The sequence below is a fragment of the Coenobita brevimanus genome, chromosome 54, assembly GCF_032717465.1.
Source record: "Coenobita brevimanus isolate Jiangsu-jjx chromosome 54, ASM3271746v2, whole genome shotgun sequence".
In the NCBI taxonomy this organism is placed as follows: Eukaryota; Metazoa; Arthropoda; class Malacostraca; order Decapoda; family Coenobitidae; genus Coenobita; species Coenobita brevimanus.
Window position 1 is genome coordinate 7,083,080 of NC_137007.1, and position 18,072 is coordinate 7,101,151.

At 42.8% G+C, this 18,072-nt stretch overlaps 1 protein-coding gene across 1 annotated transcript in view; it reads right to left on the reverse strand.

Moving 5' to 3' along the window:
* Nucleotides 1-18,072, reverse strand: part of Exn (Ephexin) — a 344,579-nt gene that overhangs the window by 92,860 nt on the left and 233,647 nt on the right. The window contains exon 20 of the mRNA XM_080273353.1: nucleotides 2,698-2,957. Within this exon, the coding sequence (XP_080129479.1) occupies nucleotides 2,698-2,957 (260 nt within the window). The remainder of the gene's footprint in view (nucleotides 1-2,697; nucleotides 2,958-18,072) is intronic.

The window sequence follows — 18,072 nt, forward strand, 5'->3', positions numbered from 1 at the left end:
ATGGTTACCACACAATTGTGTGTCAGAGTTAAAAAAGTTTATAATAGTTACCCCTCGAAAACAATAAAAAAAGGCAAAAATTTTGATAACTACCTATTTTTCTTACCGAAACATGTCATTTCAAAGTGTTTTGTCACACCAACCATGAAAACAGGTGTGTGCAAGTGTGGTGAGATTACTAAGCTGTGGGGAGTAGGCCTATAGGTATGGGGGTTGGAAAAATAATAAACTTTTCATATGATAAGAAAGCACTTCAGTGTGTTCTGTAACATCTTGGTGGCCTGATACCTCTCGGGGGTCTGTAGGGGGTGGGAGGGTAGTGAAGGAAAAGGAGGGAAGGATGGGGTGGGGTTTGGGGGGGACACAAGGCCAACAGGGTGGAAGGAGGGGCGAGAGTGGGTGGGAAGGGACACATGTGGTGGTGGGAGGAGAGATGCAGGTGCGTGGAGGGGTGGGAGGGTGATGGGGGACAAAGAGGGAGTGGGGCAGAGGGTGGCACCGACGCAGCCCACAGGGGGGGGGGGTGTCCCCCACCGCCCAAGTTCGTCCGATCCCCCCTCACGCCACGTCAGGGATGAGTTCTCATTGACCTGAAGCCATGTACATTATAATCAGGGCGGAGGAAGCGCTCTTTAGTTTTTTACAGGCCCCACTCAATTGATGCGATTAGGTTATTTAGCATAAAACTTTCATCGCATCAGCTGATGCGATTAGGCATTATGGGGTTAATCAGTAGTCAATGATCAGCTGATTATTAAGATATTTTAAATGTGATTAATCTTCATGATATTACTGGTAGCACAAAGTTAAAGACATCATCCTAATGTTATTTTCAACTTTGTTTACTGCCCAATTGCTGTTTCCAGAATGGAGAGTAAACAATTTTAGTCACTTGCCCCTCTTCTATAGTCTAGTTTTGCTTTGTTGCAACATCTTGTTTTGTGCATCCCGATTGTAATTTGTTAGAATTTGTCATTTTTCTTGTTCTTGTGGTGATTGTAGCTGTTACTAGAAATGGTGGTGTACAGAAAATGAATCGATTATGAAGAACTACAGTATAGCAAGATGAAAAACTTGGTTCTTTTATTTTCATTATCCTTCTATCTGTTCTATAATATGGGAAATGGTAAAAATAAACAGGAGGAGCACAAAACAATAAAATCAATAAAGTACGGTAACTAAGAGACATTTGTATAGAAACGTGTGAAATAAATGCTTTGGAGAGAGAGTATCTGAGTTTTGGTAACATCACCATACTCACATACTAACATTAATAATCTATGTAGGTTAGTACAAGACAGAAATAAGCTTATTCAGCTAATTAATCAGTCAAAAGCCTGATTACCGATTAATCGGCAAAGTGGCCGATTAGGCTAATTACTGATTACCTACCGATTAATTGGCCCAACCCTGTAGGCACTGCATGTTGAAGGTACTGGTACTGAATCTGCTCATTCCCTCTATTCTGGTATGACCACTAGATGATCAAATGTGCTGGATAACAGCCAGTTATATGACCCCCCAGGCAGCTTACCACAGCTTGAGTTCCTCCACAGTCTTTGTACACATCATACAGCAGAGAAAAAACTGGGGGGGTGGGGGGTTATGCACTTTATCCCACTTTGATTGTTACAGCATCCAAGAAAGGATCCTAGACCTTGCAGCAAGGACTCTTTGAGCTAATGGCCTTTCTTTCCCCTGCACAACTAGGAATTAATAGCTTCCATGACTAGTGATACAAACTCAACTTATGACAGTTGTGGGAGGGACCAAAATGTCTGCATATAGCTGATTTTCACCAGAAGTACATCCATCATTGTATAACGACAACAGAGTATTTGTAGATATCATTAGACCATCCACTCCACCTTAAGTCACACCATGTTTAACATGTCATCCCAAGCACCTAAAAAGGGGTCTGGGGGAATACAGTATCCCAGAATGGAAGACCTTGAGACCAAAACTGTTTAGAGAATATCGGGATGGCAAGAAAGACAAGCATACAGCAGCCTTGAGGCTATTTTCTAGAGAACCACAGGTTATCATTACTGTCTACCTGTCTATTGACCGACTCCTTAATGCTGTAAGGGTTGGCCACAAACAAATTATCTCCATGTCATTCTGTCCTTTGCCATTTGGCTGTCCTCCCTCCAACTCAAAAACTCCCTCCCATATATATCTCTCCACTTCATCCCATCCTTGGTCTCCCACTCCACCTCATTCCCATACACTCTTCTAGTCAGTCTCTCAGTATCCATCCTCATCACATGGCCAAACCATCTCAAAGTACTTTTCTTAACACTTTCAATCACATCTACTTCAACACCACAATGCAACATAACCTCCTTATTTGTCTGTTTGTCTTTCCATGTGGTTTCACATGCTCCTCTTAAGTAATCATTTCCACTACTCTCACTCTGGTATCACGTCCTTCACTGGAAGGACAGGAGTCGAAGCTTCACATCCATACCATAGAGTGGAAATCACAATATCATCATGCAGCAACTAGATTTTATTTATTTATTATTATTATTTTTTTTTTACATCCATGCACACTTCCCTCTTTTTATCACTGCTTTCAATGACCCAGCAATCTTTCTACTCTTCTGTACCCTTCCAAGCGCTTCATAATACCGTCTTTACAAATCAAAGAAAAATACCTATATTCATGCTGCATATATCAATTTCTTCTCTTACCTCTTCTTCTTTGTTACTACAAGAAGATCAGTGAAGAGGAAAAAGTAGAGTGTGCACTTGGAGATGCGCTTGCCAAATGTTAGCTTGCCATCATTTTCCCGCCAAGTTAGCCGTATTAGTTCCCCTTTCTTGACCAGCCAACGAGAAGCAGAAATCAGTGGGATGGCCTTCACCTCTCGGAAATCCAACTGTCGTGAAAGAATTAGCATCTCTTCCATCCTTTCCATCTTCCGTGCCCCTTCATTACATTCTGCCACTATCTGTTAAGAAAAGCATTTATGAATTAGCACAATATTATTATACTGTAGTGAAATGTCTATCTCATCTCAGCTCTCATCTCATCAGCCGTTTGAGTGTCCACTGCAGGACTGGCCTATCCTGACCGAAGTGGGGACGATACAGCCAATGTATCTCTACCAAGTGGTTTAGGCTGTCTGGTAGAGACTGTATGTAGGGTGAGAAGTGCTTGTAAGTGTAATTGTTGTGTTGGACTGGCTTTGGATGTGTGTGTAGTCTGTGGCTGCAGCAGCCACGACGCCAGCCTACTGAAATGTGCTCAGTGCGGAGAAATAAGAAAAAAAAAAAAAAAAAAAATTGTGTTTTTTCAACTCGTGTTTTAGCCCACTTATCCTTAACCCCTTAACCGCAGGGCGTCACTTTCGTGACACTTGGGAGCAAGGGATCATACCGCGGGGCGTCACTTTTTTGATTCTGTGTTATTTTGAATTCACCCGGGCTTTCAAGAGGTGGCTTGTATCATCTATCAGTACTACCAGTGTCCAGCTATACTCAGTTCTGCTAATGTCACCTGTACTCCCATTCACTGTTGACAATTTAGCCATTTTTCTCCTGTCCTTGACTCCCCCCCTCCTTACCTCCCCTCCATTACCCTCTCCTCCCGCCTGACCAGCTGTGCTGCGCTACACGAATGCTGGACGGATTTTTCCATTCATTTTATCCATTGAAATGTGCCTTTTGCACTATTCTTATACAAAATAATATATAAATGAAAGAGAAAAGGTAATTGATACTGCCATACATATGGAATGGGCTAAGTATCACCTGGCAACACCTCACGTACAAAAGAAAAGGGGAAAAGAAGTGTGTGGTAATCATAGGGGCATTTGTCTTCTTAGTATAATAGGAAAAGTGTATGGTAGGATACTTATTGACAGAGTTAGAGAAAGAACAGAGAAATTAGTTGGAGAAGTACAGGGAGGCTTTAGGAAGGAAAGAGGTTGTGTAGATCAGATATTCATTCTTAGATCTTTAGTGGAAGAGTTTCTAGAGAAGGGAAAGAAGTTGTATGTGGCTTTCATGGATTTGGAGAAAGCATATGACAGGGTGGATAGACAAGGATTGTGGAAAGTGTTAAAAATATATGGAGTAGATGGGAAGTTGCTGAATGCTGTAAAGAGTATGTACGATGGTGCGAAGGCTGCAGTGCGTGTGGATGGTGAACTAAGTGAATTTTTCTCTTTGAAAGTTGGGTTGAAACAGGGATGTGTCATGTCTCCATAGTTGTTCAATCTGTACATGGATGGGGTAGTAAATGAGGTACAAGGTAGGGTAATGGATGTTGGAGTGGCCCTGGTGAGAGAGGATAGTGTTTGGAAACTCCCTGTACTGTTGTTTGCAGATGATACTGTGTTGTTGAGTGAAGACGAAGGGGAGCCGCAAGGCTTGGTGGATGAGTTTGGGAGTGTGTGTAAGAAACGGAATCTAAAAGTGAATGTAGGGAAGAGTAAAGTGATGGTATTTGAGAGAGGTGAAGTCAGTGAATGTACAGCGAGGTTGGATGGTGAGGAATTGGAAAATGTGAGTACGTTTAAGTACTTGGGTAGTGTGATGAGTAAGGATGGAGGTTTGGAGGGGGAAGTGCTTGAAAGGGTACAGCAAGGAAGAAAGGTTGCTGGTTCTTTGAAAGCAGTGATAAGAAACAGGGAAGTAAGCATGGAAGTGAAAAAGTTACTACATGACAGTATTGTGATACCAACTCTAACGTATGGAAGTGAAGCTTGGACGTTGTTGGAAGGACACAAGTCAAGAGTGAGAGCATTGGAAATGAGTTATTTAAGAGGAGCCTGTGGAGTCACATGGAGAGACAGGCTGACGAATGAGGATATAAAGGAGCATTGTGGTGTGGAAGTGGATGTGATAGGAAGCGTTATGAGGAACACACTGAGGTGGTTTGGCCATGTGAAGAGGATGGAGGGTGAAAGACTGACGAAGAGAGTGTATGTGAGTGAGGTGGAGGCCGAGGATAAGATGGAGGGATGGGGTGGAGAGGTATATGAGAGAGGGGGGTGTGAGTTGGGAGCAGGGCAGTGAAATGGCGGGGGACAGGGCGACTTGGAGGCGATTTGTTTGTGGCCACCCCAAACGGGATTGAGGTATCTGGCAATAGATAGATAGACAGATAGTACACCTCACGTGCACTCATTCGCTAATTTTCACTGTTTATTTCCCCTTGAAATATGCCGTATGACTTGTTCTCAAAACAATAATATATATAAGAAAGGAAGGGAGAAGCCTAAGTGATATTTATATTCATCTGGAACTACCTAATTTATTATGTATTGTCTAGATTTCCTGCCAATCATTTCATAGTGTATATATTAGCAGCTGTCACCACGCTGACATTGGCAACCCTTCACTGCCCCAAGGCACCATCATTCAGTTTACTGTCGTCTTTCAAGGCGAAACTACATCGGATTCACGCCTGTCCAATTCCACCACTTTTTAGCCCCGTGCAAAGGGCCCTGTGACCTCTACCCCTACTAAACCTCGTGTGGAAAGGGGTAAAGGGCTACGTGACTCTGCTGTGGAACGTGAACTGGCTAATTTATCAATGATAATGATGGACAGTGACTATGATCTATCTGGTGCCTCTAAAACAGTGCAAGTGGAAATGTAAATAATATGTAAACAGCAAGTGAAAGCAATGAATGTAAATATAACTGAACAGTGGAAAATAGTTTTATAAGTTACTGCATGTAACAGTGCATAACACAGTGTAAATAAAATAGAAATGTAAATAATGTAAATAAAATTGAGAATGAAAATAGAAATGTAAATAAGTAGTAATATAAGAATAAGAGTATATATACTAGGAGTAATGAAAGGGAAAGTGAAAGTTTCGCTCTAGCATGTATGAATACTGGCAGTAATGAAAGTGAAAGTGACAGCTTTGCTCTCTATGCTAGTATACAAAACGAGAAAGGGAATGCCTGGAGTGAAAATAAACAACTACTCGTTTCGTTTCGTTTCGTTTTTAAAGGCTTCAACATGCTTGCATGTGTCGGCCTTGGTCACCTAATGGCGGCTCTCCATGCTGCACGATCCATTGCAGCCTCCCTGTTCAGTCCCTTAACCCTAAGGTCACACTTAATGACCTCGTCCCATGTCTTTCTTGGTCTATCCCTCATAACCCCACCCCCAATATTAACATTTCTCACCTTCCTCACCCAATTATCATCCCCCATCCTCTCCACATGTCCAAACCACCTCAATCTACCTCTCCTCATCACAACACCAATACACTCCAGTCCCATCCTACCTCTCAACTCTTCCATTGTAAACCCAGCCCCTCTAGGCCTTGGACGCAGGGACGCACTGCACATCCACCTAATCATTGTCATTTCTGTACGTCTGAGCCGGCGAATATCTTCCTCCCTCACTGCCCAGGTCTCACTGCCATACAGCATTACACTCCTAACACATGCTGCATACAAAGACCCCTTAGCACGTAGGGAGAGCCCTCTCAATGTCAGGAGAGGCAAGAGCTCCCTGAACTTCTTCCAACCACTTCTCACCCTAGCCACAGAGCTAGCTCCAGCCCCACCTCCAGCACACAACATGTCTCCCAAATAACAAAACTCTTCCACACACTCAAGAGATTCACCTGCAAGTTCAATCCTTTCACGTCTGACAATCTCCACCTGCTCACCCAGGCACGCCATACACATAAAATCAGCATTATCTCGCAGTCTACCTCTGATACCACTACATCTCTTATGCACCCATTTATCACACACACCGCACAAGATGGAATTACTTCCCACGCCCTTGTGGCAAACTGCACATGGCCACTCTCCCTCGTCTTTGACAGTACCACCACCAACCCTAGATATCATCACTTTTGTTTTATCTGCATTTACCCTTAAACCCTTTTGCCCCATACCATCTCTCCACTTCCTAAACATTTCCTCCACCTCCCTTTCATTCTCTGCAATCAACACCAAATCATCAGCATACAACAACTCCCACGGGAGTCCGTTTCTAAAGTCACGTGAAAGGGCTTCAAGTACCATGATAAACAACATTGGACTCAAGACTGACCCCTGATGCACACCAACATTCACGGAAAACTCATCACTCAAATCTCCATTCACTCTCACCTGGGTGTGAGTACCCACATACATGGCCATAACCACCCTAACCAGCCACTCCTCCAAGCCAAGCTTTCTCATTGCCCACTTCACCACCTCTCTAGGGACTCTGTCAAAGGCCTTTTCCAAATCAACAAAAACAAAATAAAGATCCCTTCTCCTACCAATATATTTTTCCTGAAGCTGTCGAACAATGAATATGGCATCAGTGGTCCCCCTACCTGGCATGAAACTGAACTGCATCTCATCAATATTCACTCTTCCTCTAATCATACCTTCTAAAACTCTCTCCATTACCTTCATTATCTGATCTAAAAGCTTTATACCTCTATAATTTCCTCTTTCCAGGGCATCACCCTTCCCTTTATACACATTTACAATTACACTCTTCAGCCAATCATCTGGGACAACACACTCATAAATAATCCTATTTATCAGGTCAGTGACTAAACTCACCCCTATATCGCCTGAGGCCTTCAACATTTCGGCAGTCAACCCAGACACACCTGCTGCCTTCCCAACCCTCATCCTGCCTATTGCCTCACTCACAGTAGCAGTATCAATCAAAGGCCAAGGGCCAGACACTGGATCTGCTAGCTCCAAACCTTCCCTGTCCCAGTCAAACTCCTCATTCAACAACCGGTTATAATGCTCTCTCCATGCATCTTTAATATCCTCACTGTTCACCACTACCCTTCCTTCATCATTCTTCACACACTGCTTACCTACGATATCCCAATTATCCCTCTTCACCTGACCTGCCACCCTAAATATATTTTTCCTTTCCCCATGATTTAGGTTATCAAGTAATTGTCTCTGTGACTCAGACTTTGCCCTGTATACCTCTCTTCTAGCCCTATGCTTGGCAGCCAAATATTCCTCTTTGCTACCACCCTTCTTCCATTCCCGGAAAAGCCTTCTTTTCTCCTTAATTGCAGCTTCTACACCCTCATCCCACCACCAAGTTACTTTATGTCTTGGTGGTCCTCTTGTCCAGCCGCATGTTACATCAGTAACTCTCAAGAAATTGTTCTTGAGGGCTCTGTACTGTTCATTAACGCCTCTGTCTACAGCTCCCTGTTCAGCCACCACTCTCCTCAACTCGCTATAGAAGGCATCCCTTACTACTTGGTTTTTCAGCTTCCATATTTTCCTCCTAGGTACATAAGTCCTCTTTTTCATCACTTGTTCTTTAAGCACCATATCACAAATCAACAGTTTGTGCTGCTGCACACACTCCTCACTTCCTATAACTTTAACATCCCTCACTAACCTCCTATCGGCCCTCCTAACCAGAAAATAATCTATCTGACTGCTATTTCCCCCAGACTCATACGTAATTAACCTACTGTCTCTTTTCCTAAAATATGTGTTGCACACAATCATATCCGTTGCCTCCCCAAACTCGAGTATCCTTTCCCCTTCTGCATTCCTTAGACCATACGCACATCCCCCATGCACTCCTTCATAACCTTGTGCTGCTTCACCTACATGACCATCTAAATCCCCTCCCAAAATCACTATCTCATCATCCCGCATACCACCCACTACACGTATTGAAAGAAACTTATAGATAAATATTGTAAATATAATTAAGTGTAATAAAGTACTAAGAATATGAAGTGTGAGTGTGTTTATAAATAATAAATGACAGCTCTGCCTCAGAATACCATCGGGGACCCAGCACAGGAGGAAAGCTCGTATCCGCCCGTAATTTACATTGCTTTCACAGTGTTTTTTTTTTTTTTTTTTTTTTTTTTTTTTTTTTGGCATATGGATTCCAAACTACTTGAAATTCATAGAATAGTGTTTGTAGTTATAATATCAGGCAGTGGTAACCATATTACGGGGTATCGGGAAGTGTAAAGTGGAGATTTTGTTACCCAACTTCAGAAGTCTCTACAAGTCCTACGGTAGATGATGAAGGTTCAACAAACATCCCAGGGGAAAGCTGGAGGTATGTGCCACAGGCATATATAATTTCAATATTCTAGGACTAATAACTGATTTTTGGCAAATATTTTTAAAAAGTCAGTCAGAGTGCGAATATCCTCATGGCTCGGAGAACGATTTGAGAGAATACAAGGTGTATTTTGATCGTCTGATGAGGTGGAAATTTCCACTAAACCACAAGATTTTTTCCATACAAACTAGGGTTAGTGCCACATTACCTCATCACAATAATTACATTAATAATAATAATCATAATAATAATAATAATAATACAGTAATCCCCGTACTTTTCAGACGACCACTTTCTGGACACCCCACTTACCGGACATTGTGAGCCTGGACCTTCGGAACCCAAAAATGGCCCCCCCCCCCAAAAAAAAAATACCCCCAAAATCCTAATTTTTTCCCACCCGTAATTTGTAATTGCCGCGTGGTACCGAAAAGCTGTTACACCACGGACCCTTCACCCCTTCCTTCCTCCTCCCTCCCCTGTCAGGGTTGCCATTTGGTATTTTTCATTACTAATGTGGGCTAATTTGGTAATGAAAAATTCATTTGGTAATGAATCAGAATAATGCATTACCAAATGGATTTTTCACAGTTATGAGGATACACTGGATGGAGATGGTGGATTGTTTGCTCTCTCTGATTAATCTGCTAGCCAACATAGCGTGAAAATAATCAACATGCTGTTAATTATAAGAAGAGTGATTACATGTATTTCCACTTGTATATATAATTAGTGAAGAATAAATGCTAGCATTACGAATTTGGTAATGAAAAGTTAAATTTGGTAATGAAAATTGAAGAGTTTGGTAATGTGGCTGTTGCGATCTGGCAACTCTGTTTCCCCGTCACCAACACTCCAACAGTTATATACTGCCTATCTTCGATCGCGAGTAGAGGCTTATCGTAGTGGAAGCCACATGAGCTCATTTTTTGTGAATAAACAGTGAATAAACTGCAATACCTCGCCACTAGACCACACAGGAATTTACAGCGTTATGCAGTGTTAAGAAATTAGAATTTAGAGTGCAAAGGATTAACTGTGGGGTACAAATTGGCGGTTGAAACTGGAGTGGTGCAGTTAAGAACAATTTGCAGTGTTAAACAAATTATAACTCACAGTGCAAAGAGCTAAGTGCAGCACAACACTGGATTACTGTACATGCTTCAAGAGCATTTTCACCACTGCCAAAACCTTACAAAAGGCAGCCACAAACGTGCTGTAAGTACCCTGGCTGAGGTACAGTCACTTCTAATTCCTCATTCTTTGGTTCCATTTCATTTATTTCATGCTCTATGTCCATTATTGGTGTGAATAGGGTCTTAAATAGGTTTAAATAGGTGCTATGCATGTCCAGTAGGGAGTTATTTAGGTGGCTTTCAAAGTTAGGCTGGGTTAGGGTCCTTAACCCTTTAAACGCGGATCGTCGCGTTTGCGACGCTCGGCAAAAAGGATGTAACGGCGGAGCGTCGCGTTTGCAATTCTAGTAAATTTTGAATAACCGCGGGCAGGCAGGCTCCAGCTGGTATTGTCTATCAGTACCACCACCCTTTAGCTACTTTTAGCACACTTGACCTTTGTACCACTGACCTCCGTTGTTGCCAAGTATCGCGTTTTTCCCCCGTCCCCCCCCCACCACGGCCCCTGCCAGCCTGGCTGTGATACATGGCAGCGCTCTGAGTGCTCAGAACTGTAAATCTACGCTCTCCTCTCACAAGCAGTTTATGTTAATAGGAAATGCTTGTTTCCCCAGTTGTAACACTAGCTTTTTTTCTCACGGTTTGCCCCTGTTTAGCGTCAGTTTACCGCAGGCTTTCAAAGTGATATTATGGCGAGTTATAGCTCTTCCGAGTCAGTGCAAGCGGCCGACAGGAACGAGAATAAAGTGACGGGCATAAGGCAGAATAAAAAGCGTGCCGTGGTGATCTTTTGGGAAGTAATATGATTGAAAATAATGTAGTATACATGTTTTTAGCTGTGAAAATGGAAATGTTTGTTGAGTGACGGGAAGACCGCCGCCACACTGCATGTCGGCCGTACGCTCTGTTGATTTAGCCTTATTTTCAGTGTTTATTGTACAAATACGGATTCCTAACTACCTTTACGTTGTAGTATAAAGTTTACTGTGACAGAATGAGGCTGTGGTAGAGGGGAAACCGGGTTGCTGGAGGTGTGAAAGTGAAGATTTGGTTACCCAACTTTGCAAGTCTCCACAAGTCCTTGGGTAGTCCACAAAGGCTCAACACCTGTCTCTGGAGAAAGCTGAATGTAAGTACTATCTGCCATACCAAGTAAAATGTTCTAGGGTTAATCTCTGATTTTTGGCGAATATTTTCCTACAGGTACTCAGACCGCGATACAACCCCGCCACTTGGGGGGACGCGACTGTACACGGCCGCGTTTAAGGGGTTAAGTACCAGTCCAGGAGCCAGGGGCCCACTTTCAGGACAGGACCACTTTCCGGACATGCCTTTGGCTCTGTTACATCAGATACTAGATGGATTACTGTAATAATAATAATAATAAATAGAAAAATACTTCTAGCCAGTTTCATATGGTTTTATTGCAATATTCCAGTGTTTATGCTAGACTTTAGCGAAACAGTAGTGATAAGAGGAAAATTACAAACTAAACTTTCATGAGTGACTTTTTTTTTTAAATTACCAATTCTATCTATCTATCTATCTATTGCCAGACGCCTCAATCCCGTTTGGGGTGGCCACAAACAAATCGCCTCCAAGTCGCCCTGTCCCCCGCCATTTCACTGCCCTGCTCCCAACTCACACCCCCCTCTCTCATATACCTCTCCACCCCATCCCTCCATCTCATCCTCGGCCTCCCCCTCCCTCTTCCCCCCTCCACCTCACTCACATACACTCTCTTCGTCAGTCTTTCACCCTCCATCCTCTCCACATGGCCAAACCACCTCAGTGTGTTCCTCATAACGCTTCCTATCACATCCACATCCACACCACAATGCTCCTTTATATCCTCATTCGTCAGCCTGTCTCTCCACGTGACTCCACAGGCTCCTCTCAAATAACTCATTTCCACTGCTCTCACTCTTGACTTGTGTCCTTCCAACAATGTCCAAGCTTCACTTCCGTACGTTAGAGTTGGTATCACAATACTGTCATGTAGTAACTTTTTCACTTCCATGCTCACTTCCCTGTTTCTTATCACTGCTTTCAAGGAACCAGCAACCTTTCTTCCCTGCTGTACCCTTTCAAGCACTTCACCCTCCAAACCTCCATCCTTACTCATCACACTACCCAAATACTTAAACGTACTCACATTTTCCAATTCCTCACCATCCAACCTCGCTGTACATTCACTAACTTCACCTCTCTCAAAGACCATCACTTTACTCTTCCCTACATTCACCTTTAGGTTCCGTTCCTTACACACTCTCTCAAACTCATCCACCAAGCCTTGCAGCTCCCCTTCGTCTTCACTCAACAACACAGTATCATCTGCAAACAACAGTACAGGGAGTTTCCAAACACTATCCTCTCTCACCAGGGCCACTCCAACATCCATTACCCTACCTTGTACCTCATTTACTACCCCATCCATGTACAGATTGAACAACCATGGAGACATGACACATCCCTGTTTCAAACCAACTTTCAAAGAGAAAAATTCACTTAGTTCACCATCCACGCGCACAGCAGCCTTCGCACCATCGTACATACTCTTCACAGCATTCAACAGCTTCCCATCTACTCCATATATTCTTAACACTTTCCACAATCCTTGTCTATCCACCCTGTCATATGCTTTCTCCAAATCCATGAAAGCCACATACAACTTCTTTCCCTTCTCTAGAAACTTTTCCACTAAAGACCTAAGAATGAATATCTGATCTACACAACCTCTTCCCTTCCTAAAGCCTCCCTGTTCTTCTCCAACTAATTTCTCTGTTCTTTCTCTAACTCTGTCTATAAGTATCCTACCATACACTTTTCCTATTATACTAAGAAGACAAATGCCCCTATGATTACCACACACTTCTTTTTCCCCTTTTCCTTTGTACAAGGGGATAATTATACCTGACTTCCAATCCTCCGGGACTCTACCTTCCTCCCAGGCCAATCTCCACATCTTCCACATCCATTCTACTACTATCTCTCCCCCATGCTTCAGCATTTCACCACACACTCCATCAATTCCTGGGGCTTTCCCCGATTTAACTTTCTTCATTGCTTCCACAACTTCTATCCTACTGATTTCTTCTTGTCTTCTCACCTCCCTCCTTCTCCCAGCCATTCCCCAGCCACTTATACTCGCATTACTTCCATCCTCTTCGTTCAACAATTCCTTAAAGTGTTCTCTCCATCTGCTCAATTTTTCTCCCTTCTCCACTAGTAATCTACCATTCTTATCTTTCACTCCCCTGCTAACTTCACTTCCACCCTGTCTTACTCTTTTCACTTCTCTCCAGAACATTTTCTTACAGTCCCTCCACTTTACACTCAAATTCCTTCCAAATTCCTCATCCACTCTCTTCTTACTCTCTCTTACTAACCTTTTCACCTCTCTCTTCCTTTCCACATATAACTCTCTCTTCCGCCTCTCAACTTCTTCCACGCCCCTATTTCTCATCCATTCATTGTATGCTTTCTTCTTTTGTGCCACAGCCTGTTTCACCTCTTCAGTCCACCACGCTGTTCCTTGCACCCCCCTCCGTCTTCTCTTCCTTCCACACACCACATCACACGCTGCACATATTTCTTCTGTAAATATCTTACACACACCTTCCACGTCTCCCATCTGCTCCAATTCATATTTGCCCAATCGTTCCTCCACTTCTCTCTTATACTCTGCCTTTTTCTCATCCTCTTGTAACCTTTCCACTCTCCTTGCAACTACTCCTTCCTCTCGTCTTTCCCTTCTCCTATTCCTCCATCTTACTTTCATCCTAATTCTGGCCACCACCAAGTAGTGGTCAGAAAGTCCACTCCCCCAACCTCTATACACTCTTGCATCCTTTACACATCTTCGCATCCTTTCATCCACACACACATAATCAATCATTGCCTTCCTTTCATGCAGTTCACCACCCACCCTTCTCATCACTCGCCATGTATACCTGTGGATCATTTTATGCCTGAAGAGGGTATTGGCTATCACCAACCCCCTCCCAGCACAAATGTCCACTAACGCACTCCCATTCTCATCTATCTCAGCAGGCACACCCCACTCACCAACTATTCCATCCACCTTCACATTACCAACTTTACCATTCATATCACCAATCAAAAACACTCTCTCATTCCTTCCAAACTTTTCCATGCACACCTCCACATTTGTCCAGAACTCTTCTCTCACTCTTCTAGCACGATCTTGCGTTGGCGCATACACACACACAATCGCCCACATTTGTATTCCAACTTTCAGCTTTACCCACACAATCCTTGACCCAACTGATCCATACTGTCTTATGCTCTTCTTCCATCTTTTACTCACAACTATACACACTCCTTCCTTTGCCCTCTCATTCTCATCTACTCCTGCACATATACCCCATCCATACTCCCATTCTCTCACACTTTCTCCTCTCCATTTTGTTTCAGTTATTCCACATACATCCACTTTCGCACCCTCAAGCACCTGGACAATCTCTCTCTCTTTCACCTCGTCATTAGCTCCTCTTACATTCCATGTACTCATTACCAAGACCTTTGTCCGGTCCTGGGTCGTCAACGTTTGGTCAGTCCTTGTCCGAGGCTTCTTGTTTGTTTTTTTAGTTAGTTGTTTTCCGGGGAGGGGCACTAACCCTCCGCCAACCCTTTTAGTCGCCTTTTACGACAAGCAGGGATACTGGGGGAGTATTCTTGAAAAACCCTCCTACCCCCAGGGGGTAAGTTTTTACTTTTATAAAACTTATTGATATAATGTCATGAGTCATTTCATAGCACTGTTGCACAGTTTGCAGCTGCAAAAATGATCGCTAACTAATGTGCTTAGCATCATGACTTCTCTGATTATTGCAAAAATATCACTAAGGCACTTGTATTTTATCACAGTAATTCACAGTGTAATATAAAATAACACTTTCAGCCCCTCTAGTATGATTTGCATGCGATTTGGGTGCATATTTCGTCCTATTTACGAGACCGGGGGGGGGGGGAACAAACTGGTTTAGACCAGCTCATCGAGGGTATGTGTACACATGTGCATGTATGTACGTATAGTATTATTTAATACTAGGGTAATTGTCAGTGTTTAAAACTTTAACCACTAATGTCAGAGTCACCCATCCACCAATAATAATTAAAATCAAACACTTTTAGCCAGTCTCCTATGATTTTGTTACAATATTCCAGTGTTTACATTAGACTTTAGCGAAACAGTAACGATGTGAGGAAAATCATTACAAACTTTATCAAACCATGAATTACTTTTTTAGTACCACTTACTTTTATAAGGCTTATTGATATAATGTCATGAGTCATTTCATACACGGTTTGCAACCGCAAAAATGATTGCTTGTCAATGCGCTTAGCACACAGTTTCTTTGAATATTGCAAAAATATCACTAAGTCACCTGTATTTTATCACAGTAAATCACAGTATAATATAACACTTTCAGCCACACTAGTGCGATTTGGGTGCGTATTACCTTGTATTATTTACGAGAGAGAGAGAGAGGGCAGGGAGGTGGTGCAAACTGGTTCAGACCACCTCACTGAGGGTATGTGTACACGTTTGCATGTATGTACGTATACTGTCATTTAGTACTAGGGTAATTATCAGTGTTTAAAAGTTTAACCCCTAAAGTTAGAGTCACTCATCCAACAAATGAAATTTTTCTCCATAAGTTATGCGTTTCAATTAGTGTGATATCAAATAGTGCGCGCTCGCACATTCACCATACAGGCGCATTAATTGGGACCAAGGTGTGTGTGTGTGTGTGTGTGTGTGTGTGTGTGTGTGTGTGTGTGTGTGTGTGTGTGTGTATATATATATATATATATATAAATATATCTATATATATATAAATATATATATATATATATATATATACAGTATATGGTGGTAGGTGGTAGCAACCATCATCCACTCACTTCATGTAGTGCTGCCTGCTTTTTCCTTAGCCTTTATCATTCTTTTTCCGTGCCTGCCCTCCTCTCTTCCTGTTTCTCCCATCTTTGCTGTCACTTCTTATTGCTTTTCTTTCTTTTACAGGTGGCTGTACATTGAGTGACAAGCCAAATGGTTTCCAGTAAGCCAAGAAACCATTTACAACTCTGGGTGGTAACCACATAACCAAACCATACGTGCTTGCTACATGTCAACAAGTGGGTTGGTGGAGGATTAGTGCCCCTCCCCGTAAAACAAATAACTCAAAGTCAAATCGCCACCCCTTATGAGATTATGGCATCTGGCAATAGATAGATAGAGAGATAGAAATGTCTAACCTGGCAATCTCTCCTTTTTACTTCTGAACACAAGAGGACCTATGCACGTAGCAGGAAAATATGGAAGCTGAAAAACCAAGCAGTAAGGGATGCCTTCTACAGCGAGATGAGGAGAGTAGTGGCTCAATAGGGAGGTGTGGATGGAAGTGTCAGTGAGCAGTACAGAGCCCTCAAGAGTAACCTCTTGAGAATTACTGATTCAGTATGTGGATGGACAAGAGGTCCACCAAGACACAAAAAAGTGACTTGGTGGTGAGGTGTGGATGTAGAAGCTGCAGTTAAAGAGAAAAGAAGGCTTTCCTGGGAATGAAAGAAGGGTGGTAACAAAGAGGAATACTTGGCTGCCAAGCGTAGGGCTAGAAAAGAGGCATACAGGGCAAAGTCTGAGTCACAGAGACTTTCATTTGACAACCTAAATCGTGTGGAAGAGAAGAATATGATTTTTAAGGCAGCAAATCTGATGAAGAGGAAGAATAGGGTTATCATAGGCGAGCAGTGTGTGAAGAATGATGAAGGAAGGGTTGCCATGAACAGTGGGGATATTAAAGACGCATGGAGACCGTATTACAGCCAGTTGTTAAATGAGGAGTTTGACCAGGACAGGGAAGGTTTGGAGCCAGCAAATCCAGTGTTTGGCCCTTGGCCTTTGATTGACACTGCTACTGTGAGCAGGGCAATAGGCAGGATGCAGGTGGGGAAGGCAACAGGTGTCTGTGGGATGACTGCTGAAATGTTGAAAGCCTCAGGAGATAGAGGAGCAAGGTTAGTCACTGACCTTGTATATATGATTATATACAAGTGTGTTGTCCCAGATGACTGGCTGAAGAGTGTAATTGTGAATGTGTACAAGGGAAAGGGTGATGCCCTGGGAAGAGGAAATTATAGAGGCATAAAGCTTTTAAAAGAGATAATGAAAGTAATGGAGAGTTCTAGAAGGTATGATTAGAGAAAGAGTGAATATTGATGAGATGCAGTTTGGGTTTATGCTAGGCAAAGGGACCACTGACGTGATATTCACTGTTCAATAGCTTCAGGAGAAATATATAGGAAAGAAAAGGGAACTGTACTTTGTTTCTGTTGATTTGGAGAAGGCCTTTGACATTGTCTCTAGAGAGGTGATAAGGTGGGCAATGAGAAAGCCTGGGATTGAAGAGTGGCTGGTTAGGGTCGTTGTGGCCATGTATGAGGGTGCTTACACCCAGGTAAGGGTGAATGGAGATATGAGTGATGAGTTTTCCATGAATGTTGGTGTGCATCGGGGGTCAGTCTTGAGCCCCTTGTTGTTTATTTTTATTTATTCTTTTTTTTATTTTTTTTTTTATGCTAAGAAGAAGGAACCAAAGGCCACGAGCCCGCAATAACTGTTCCTTCCAAGAGAAAAACAAAATATGAGAGAGAGCCAAATTCAAGATCCGATCATTTCGAGATGCCTGGACACACTGCGTTTGAAAGACTGGAGATCATAGGAAGCAGGAAATACAGACAGAGGGAGACAGATCCAGTGCTGACCTGTTGCATAAATGAAGGACTGGGGGTACTGGGAGTAACGGTTAACTCTTGAGAGAGTTGGACAGAAAAGGGATGAGAGTTTGCTGCTAGA